This window comes from Antedon bifida, chromosome 6, assembly GCF_963402885.1.
Source record: "Antedon bifida chromosome 6, ecAntBifi1.1, whole genome shotgun sequence".
In the NCBI taxonomy this organism is placed as follows: Eukaryota; Metazoa; Echinodermata; class Crinoidea; order Comatulida; family Antedonidae; genus Antedon; species Antedon bifida.
In genome coordinates this window covers 10,281,882-10,291,106 of record NC_136231.1, presented here as the reverse complement: position 1 = coordinate 10,291,106, position 9,225 = coordinate 10,281,882, and the positions used below count along the sequence as shown (strand labels likewise).

At 34.9% G+C, this 9,225-nt stretch overlaps 1 protein-coding gene across 1 annotated transcript; it reads right to left on the bottom strand.

Annotated features, from left to right (window-relative positions):
• Nucleotides 1-4,223: 4,223 nt before the first annotated feature.
• On the bottom strand, nucleotides 4,224-8,181 carry LOC144845178 (uncharacterized). Its single transcript, XM_078702341.1, has 2 exons — nucleotides 8,051-8,181; nucleotides 4,224-5,655 (listed from the first exon to the last, which is right to left on the bottom strand). Exon 2 carries the CDS (start codon nucleotides 5,497-5,499, stop codon nucleotides 4,396-4,398), a length of 1,104 nt encoding a protein of 367 aa, XP_078558467.1. The 5' UTR covers nucleotides 5,500-5,655; nucleotides 8,051-8,181; the 3' UTR covers nucleotides 4,224-4,395.
• Between the last annotated feature and the right edge of the window lie 1,044 nt (nucleotides 8,182-9,225).

Genomic DNA, 9,225 nt, shown 5'->3' with positions numbered 1-9,225 from the left:
TATTTCTTTAAATACAAATATACTGATTTCCAAAGTGGTTCAGTATAAAACATATAACACAAATCAAATGGACTATCTGAAGTGTGAGCAAAGCAATAATCTGTGGTCTGGGAATAGTTCCTATCTCAACTGGCCATTTTCCAAATAAATAACAGTACAGTAACTTTCACTTATCATCTACAGGTACAATTGTATCCTAAATTGACATGGAAGGATTAAATAAATAGTGTATCATCAAAGGTATCAAAACGAATAAGGGTTATATGGTGTGTAAAATACTACTTGCTCTCTCACACAACTATTACTGTATGCTGACAAATTCAATAATGCCATTGTTTGACTAAAGTACTGTATGGACTAATTCTACAATTTAAAATTTTAATACGCTTTAAATATTACTAAATAGATATAGATAGATATCTGCTAATAATAATATATAATACACCAATAAATGATATTTATTAATAACAAACTTAATTGGATTTCTAATGCATTCGAGGCCATTCACCATCATACTTATCTTCAATAAGTTTAAGGTTAATGATTCCATCCACTCCAATGAACCCATAAGTAGTAACAATGTAGGATAATCATCAACCAGTACAAAAACCACTCACTATGGACTGTACCACTGTAACAATATTACAGTAGGTGCTGCATTCTTTTCTACAATAGACTGAGACATCAGCCTTTTTAGTTCATGCACTTTAAATGCAGATTCAAACATTTGAGAGAATTTGATGTATAATCTTTCAAATTCAAAGTTTGATATGTTTAATAAATGGAATATTATATTTTCTCAAAGAATGTTTTTGTTTAAATTGCCCTTTAAAATTGCTTACTTCCATTCAAGTATTAGGCTGATGAAGTGGATGTTCATGTTGCTGATTATCCAGTGAATCATTCAAGTATTAGGTTGATGAAGTGGATGTTCATGTTTCTAAGTATCCAGTGAATCATTCAAGTATTAAGTTGATGAAGTGGATGTTCATGTTGCTGATTATTCAGTGAATCATTCAAGTATTAGGTTGATGAAGTGGATGTTCATGTTGCTGTGTATCTAGTGAGTCATTCAAGTACTAGGTTGATGGAGTGGATGTTCATTTTGCAGTGTATCCAGTGAATCATTCAAGTATTAGGTTGATGAAGTGGATGTTCATGTTGCTGTGTATCCAGTGAATCATTCAAGTACTAGGTTGATGAAGTGGATGTTCATGTTGCTGTGTATCCAGTGAATCATTCAAGTATTAGGTTGATGAAGTGGATGTTCATGTTGTTGTGTATCCAGTGAAATCATTCAAGTATTAGGTTGATGAAGTGGATGTTCATGTTGCTGATTATTCAGTGAATCATTCAAGTATTAGGTTAATGAAGTGGATGTTCATGTTGCTGTGTATCTAGTGAGTCATTCAAGTACTAGGTTGATGGAGTGGATGTTCATGTTGCTGTGTATCCAGTGAATCATTCAAGTATTAGGTTGATGAAGTGGATGTTCATGTTGCTGTGTATCCAGTGAATCATTCAAGTATTAGGTTGATGAAGTGGATGTTCATGTTGCTGAGTATCCAATGAATCATTCAAGTACTAGGTTGATGAAGTGGATGTTCATGTTGCTGTGTATCCAGTGAATCATTCAAGTATTAGGTTGATGAAGTGGATGTTCATGTTACTGAGTATCCAGTGAATCATTCAAGTATTAGGTTGATGAAGTGGATGTTCATGTTGCTGTGTATCCAGTGAATCATTCAAGTACTAGGTTGATGAAGTGGATGTTAATGTTGTTGATTATTCAGTGAATCATTCAAGTATTAGTTTGATGAAGTGAATGTTCATGTTGCTGTGTATCCAATGAATCATTCAAGTACTAGGTTGATGAAGTGGATGTTCATGTTGCTGTGTATCCAGTGAATCATTCAAGTATTAGTTTGATGGAGTGGATGTTCATGTTGCTGTGTATCCAGTGAATCATTCAAGTATTACTATTAGGTTGATGAAGTGGATGTTCATGTTGCTGTGTATCTAGTGAGTCATTCAAGTACTAGGTTGATGAAGTGGATGTTCATGTTGCTCATTATTCAGTGAATCATTCAAGTATTAGTTTGATGAAGTGGATGTTCATGTTGCTGTGTATCCAATGAATCATTCAAGTACTAGGTTGATGAAGTGGATGTTCATGTTGCTCATTATTCAGTGAATCATTCAAGTATTAGTTTGATGGAGTGGATGTTCATGTTGCTGTTTATCCAGTGGATCATTCAAGTATTAGGTTGATGAAGTGGATGTTCATGTTGCTGTGTATCCAGTGGATCATTCAAGTATTAGGTTGATGAAGTGGATTTTCATGTTGCTGGGTATCCAATGAATCATTCAAGTATTAGGTTGATGAAGTGGATGTTCATGTTGCTGTTTATCCAGTGGATCATTCAAGTATTAGGTTGATGAAGTGGATGTTCATGTTGCTGTGTATCCAGTGGATCATTCAAGTATTAGGTTGATGAAGTGGATTTTCATGTTGCTGGGTATCCAATGAATCATTCAAGTATTAGGTTGATGAAGTGGATGTTCATGTTGCTGTGTATCCAGTGAATCATTCAAGTATTAAGTTGATGAAGTGGATGTTCATGTTGCTGTGTATCCAGTGAATCATTCAAGTATTAGGTTGATGAAGTGGATGTTCATGTTGCTGTGTATCCAGTGAATCATTCAAGTATTAGGTTGATGAAGTGGATGTTCATGTTGCTGTGTATCCAGTTAATCATTCTAGTATTAGGTTGATGAAGTGGATGTTCATGTTGCTGTGTATCCAATGAATCATTCAAGTATTAGGTTGATAAAGTGGATGTTCATTTTACTGTGTATCCAGTGAATCATTCAAGTATTAGTTTTGATGAAGTGGATGTTCATGTTGCTGTGTATCCAGTGAATCATTCAAGTATTAGGTTGATGAAGTGGATGTTCATGTTGCTGTGTATCCAGTGAATCATTCAAGTATTAGGTTGATGAAGTGGATGTTCATGTTGCTGTGTATCCAGTGAATCATTCAAGTATTAGGTTGATGAAGTGGATGTTCATGTTGCTGTGTATCCAGTGAATCATTCAAGTATTAGGTTGATGAAGTGGATGTTCATGTTGCTGTGTATCCAGTTAATCATTCTAGTATTAGGTTGATGAAGTGGATGTTCATGTTGCTGTGTATCCAATGAATCATTCAAGTATTAGGTTGATAAAGTGGATGTTCATTTTACTGTGTATCCAGTGAATCATTCAAGTATTAGTTTTGATGAAGTGGATGTTCATGTTGCTGTGTATCCAGTGAATCATTCAAGTATTAGGTTGATGAAGTGGATGTTCATGTTGCTGTGTATCCAGTGAATCATTCAAGTATTAGGTTGATGAAGTGGATGTTCATGTTGCTGTGTATCCAGTGAATCATTCAAGCATTAGGTTGATGAAGTGGATGTTCATGTTGCTGTGTATCCAGTGAATCATTCAAGTATTAGGTTGATGAAGTGGATGTTCATGTTGCTGTGTATCCAGTGAATCATTCAAGAATTAGGTTGATGAAGTGGATGTTCATGTTGCTGTGTATCCAGTGAATCATTCAAGTATTAGGTTGATGAAGTGGATGTTCATGTTGCTGTGTATCCAGTGAATCATTCAAGTATTAGGTTGATGAAGTGGATGTTCATGTTGCTGTGTATCCAGTGAATCATTCAAGTATTAGATTGATGAAGTGGATGTTCATGTTGCTGTGTATCCAGTGAATCATTCAAGTATTAGGTTGATGAAGTGGATGTTCATGTTGCTGTGTATCCAATAAATCATTCAAGTATTAGGTTGATGAAGTGGATGTTCATGTTGCTGTGTATCCAGTGAATCATTCAAGTATTAAGTTGATGAAGTGGATGTTCATGTTGCTGTGTATCCAGTGAATCATTAAAGTATTAGGTTGATGAAGTGGATGTTCATGTTGCTGTGTATCCAATGAATCATTCAAGTACTAGGTTGATGAAGTGGATGTTCATTTTACTGTGTATCCAGTGAATCATTCAAGTATTAGTTTTGATGAAGTGGATGTTCATGTTGCTGTGTATCCAGTGAATCATTCAAGTATTAGGTTGATGAAGTGGATGTTCATGTTGCTGTGTATCCAATGAATCATTCAAGTACTAGGTTGATGAAGTGGATGTTCATTTTACTGTGTATCCAGTGAATCATTCAAGTATTAGTTTGATGAAGTGGATGTTCATGTTGCTGAGTATCCAGTGAAGCATCTGTCATAAGGTGTGTGTAATCCCCTGTATGTTCCCGAGAATCCTTTCCATTATGTAAGGTTTTATTTGCAGTGTTTGCCAAATATTTATCAATTTCCATATCACCAACATTCCCACTATGTTACATGCATTCTGTTTCCTCTTCATGTTTCACAACATGCAACATAAGTTCATCAGAAGTGCAGAAACAATCACCACACGCAACGCACATGAATGGTTTGCATTCATTATTTTGTACCTCTGCTTCAATGCTAAATCGACAAACAACATCTCTTTTTTCAATCGACTCTGAACCTTTTGCCAATGGGCAAAACTGTTTATTATCAATATTTGCTTCATGTTTAACAACAGGTGACGGCAGAGCTTTAATTGTTTCATTGTTTGGCAACAAGAGCACTTTTTTCGGCCGCCCTGGTTTTCGTTTTATACCATCATTTATTTTGACTGGATGTATTCGCGGTCTGCCCCGCTTCCTCTTGCCTGTAATCGGGTCAACAGCAGGAAGGTATCTGAGTGTCGGCGGGCGTGGTGGGGGTTTTGGTATTTGTATGGTATTCATAGATGGTATAAAAGTATGTGGTATAGGGCCAGTAAATGCCATTAATGAGGGGTCAGGTTTTGGTCGTATATGCCTAATAACGTGACTAACAGGTAGCTTTTCACAAGGTTGTGGATGAATACGTGGCCTCCCTGGTTTTCTCTTTATTCCATCACTTGGCTTGACAGGGTGTATTCTTGGCCTTCCTGGTTTACGTTTGATTCCAATATCTGGCTTAATTGGATGAATTCTAGGCCTACCTCTTTTGACAGGCTTTAAAATTGGTTGAACAGAAGCATTGAACCCCATTATGCCAGGCGCTACCATAAACGGCGTAAACAGCATTGCTTTATTATGATTAGGTTCTTGTTTTACATTGGATGAGTTTATAACACCATTATCTATAAATACCTTAGTGTTAACATAATTCTTGACCAAGCATTTGTCATGACTATATTGCTTCTCTTGCCCAACATTAGGTTGATAGCAGCTTCCAACACTTTCCTCTGCTTGTTCTTTGCTGGTTATAAGAGCAGAATTTTTGTTCAAATAAGAATCTATATCGTCCAAAAGTGGTTTTGTCTCCAAATTATCACCAAAGTCTGATGGCACTGCCAGCAAACAGTGGTCTTTCATGCCATTTAATAGACCATCTTCGTAATCAACCCAACTATCCATTGAATTCATATTCTTTAATCAGTCAGTAGCTTGGCTTATATAAAGTCACATTTTAAAAAGCTACAATTATTCTTCTTCTGGTGTTCAATTGAACTGCAACAAGTTGTATTTGTCTACTACTACTACAGCAATTGGAGTACAAATCAAGGTGATGTAGTTTTCCTTCTGTTTATGGAAATAAGAAAATAATTAGAATGTGCAAAAATTCTATTTTTTTACTTAATTCTACTTACTTAATACACAACAGCGGTGTAACACCACAGTTAAAATATATCAGGCCGTTTTTCATTGACTAGTGCTAATCCCACACTCCATTGTGTTCTCACCGGGGTTAAATGAAGCTGAATGTTTTCCGGTGTACTTTATCCAATGAAATTACAGCATCCCAATATATAAACCGCTAATGAGAGAGTTTATTTTATTCCTAGAATACTCAATAATATACAAATAATGAATGTTAATGAGTGCAATAGTACAAATAATTTCGAGGTGAAAGATGAAAGGTTATATTTTCATGATAAGGTGACAGCTAAGTGAGAATATGACCTTTCATATTTACTTTTAAAAAATACATGTAAATAACGAATTCCTCTGGGACCTCCGATGTCTGGTACATCTATCTCAGGCCTCTAGCTAGTAGTAGTCTAACTAACTTTGGTTAGTAAATGTCTTAATCTTGTCTTAGTCAAAGAGTCTTCATCTGCATAAATTGTGACAACTTGTAACAAGTCGTAAACCAGGTTTGATCTCCAGACTTATTGCATGTTTTCACACACGCATACTTGAACCTTGTGAAATCTCGGGAGGAAAAAATAGTTGCGCGCTATTTGATTACTATGAATGGTCAGTCAATACCAGGGCAATACACGTGCGCGCGCAGTAAGAACTCGGAAAATCTCAAACAAAAAATTGTCAAACAAAATTGTCTTCACTCTATAGTATGCAAACCTGGTTTACAACTTGTTACAACTTGTTACATTTTGCAGATGTGAAAAGGGTATAGGCCTAGCCTATATAGGCCTACCTAGGCCTAGCCCTAACCAATAGTCTTAGTGGTTGTCAGACGATCGTCTAATGTGTTAGGAATCATTTTGGTCCCGATCATCTCATTCGTTGGGTCCGATCATCTTAGCGCAGGGGCTGATAGTCTTGTGTTCAATATGGTAAAATCGATCACGTTTTATTTTGGTTCCGATAAATATTCGGTACGGAGCATCGCTGATACTCTTTTACGGTTGTGTTCGCGTTTTATTTCTGTTGGGCATTATGCCTATGTTCTGACTAGATACATTTCAATGTTTCCAAATTTAACAATTATTTATTGAACAGTTTTTTAAACTCTGTAAGTAATGTTTATTTAGGCCTAATGTATATAATTTTTGTTTTCAATTTATTTACAGGTTGCAACAAGTTTGTTTGTGAATGTGTTCTCTTTGAAAATTATTGTAAAAATAGTTTATAATATAGTACCAGAGTATTTATTACCAATGAGACGTTCTTTCTATGCCTACAATACAAGGGGATACCAGAGTACATTTATTTTAGGATAGGCCTATTATATTATAAAATAAAATGTAGATTGAGGAAAGATCTACCGTAGCGTATTGACAAGACACATGGATAAAAGCATAATAAAAAGGTGGGCGATTTACCCACAAAAGTGTACACGCAGAAATTAACTAGATGTTAATTACAAATGGTCAACAAAATCATGTGCTGAAGAACAACAGGCGCGCAGGAAGGTTTACTCGTCTCATCTCCTACCACCACATAACATTATATTAAAATGATTACATTTAAACAATGTTAACAATAACATTTAATTAGTATTTAATTATAATTATAAACAATCATATTTTTACAATAACAGTAATTTTGAAAAGCATATCCTCTCTTCCTCACCTGTATATAAAGTAAATAAAATATATGAATAGCATAATAAACTAAACAGACTGTAAAATAAATAATCTACAGTAGGCCTACTTAATATAAACGAAATGTATAATGATCACAAAAATGTATTTAGTGCGTCAAATACAAGCAATAAAACCCAATCGATTTAAAAAACATGACCGATATGATAAAAAAAGAAAAAAGTTGGTTTTATTGCGACCAAAATAAAACGTGACCGATTTGGGCCCAATCGTCTTATTTGTTGGTCCTGATCGTCTTAAAACCTTGTTGGGCCCGATCGTCTCGCGCTTTGAGCCCGATCATCTGTGGTCCCGATCGTCTGTTCCCCGTCTTAGTTAGGACAAACTTTAAAAAAAGGAGATATAGGCCTAGGCCTAATAATAACTATATAGACCTAGGCTAGACCTCCTAGTACATAACGCCGCGGCCGAAATGAACTTTCCATATTTTGTCCGTTTGGCGTTTCATGAATTTGGTCGTTCCATAACTCTGGCGGCCGAAATGCACTGTCGGTGACCTAGCCTATCATCTATCTCTAGGCTAGACGAGTCTAGGCGCGGCTAGGAAACTCAAATAAAAGGCTAGGCCGTACTGAAGTGTTATTTTAAAACATTATGATTATTTTAAGCTAAAATTTATACTTTACCGTAGGTCGCGCCTAGGCCCAGCCTAAGAGAACATATCTACGCATCGCGGGGGGAATGTATGTACGTAAACCTTTTATTTCTTCTTTCTTTATTCTCACAACAACAACAATATCAACCGGCCACATTATTTGTTTTCCTATCGATAGTGAGGAAAGAAGAAACTACAGCGGGCGTACTGTGTTACAACAGCTATCGCATCGAGAGAGGTGGTCGATTATAATAAATGAGAAGCGGTCCCTTAAAGATGTATTGTTCCCCCAAAAACATGAAAAATGAAGATTAATTAAATCAGACTTTGAATATGTTATTTTGTAGTTTTAATAAAGTTAATCACTTCCATAGAAAAAAAATAATTTTTTCACTTGTAAAATGACAAAATAAATTATTAAATTCAACAAAAATTCCATTGGCTATTCAGATTCAGATTCGATTTATTAAGTCATTCATACATAGTATAATGATAATTGTTTTCTTGGCAGAAAAACACAAGCAAATTTGACCATTTTTTGCTTTAAATTACATTTTTTCTGGTAAATACATTTTTTTTCGATCCAATTTTTGGTCAAAGTTGATAACTAGGCCTATATTATGTTATATGAATGGAATATTCAACAAAAAATGTTTAAAGAATTATTTTTTCAGGGGGACAATACATCTTTAAACAGAGATGGTTGCTTAAAGATGTATTGTCCCTTAAAACACAAAAAAATGAAGGTCAAAATATTCTAAATTTAAATTGGGCATATCAAAGTAATATTAAAGTTATTCACTTTAAGTCGAAAATTCGAGCCAAAAACAACAAGTTTACGTAATTAACAGGTAAATTAATTTGATTACATTTCGTCTGGAAAATCGTCGCGAGCGAAAGTAAACAAAGATTTCAAACCACGAGTATGCATTTCATGATATGCTAGGATGGTTGAGAAGGTGTTTTCACACAGATCGCGAGGAAGTTTTATGATTATGCAAACAGAGTAGCCAAACAAGCGCGCGTTGCATTATGAGATATGTTTTGATCGAAAACTTTGACTGGAAGTCAAAGTTATTTTTTGAACAAAAAAAAACGTCTGTATTTCAGTTAAATGATTTTTTTTCGACTAATTTTTGGTGAAAGTTAATAACTATTATGATACTTCAAAATGACTCACTTTTTTTCGAAATTTTTTTTTTTAAT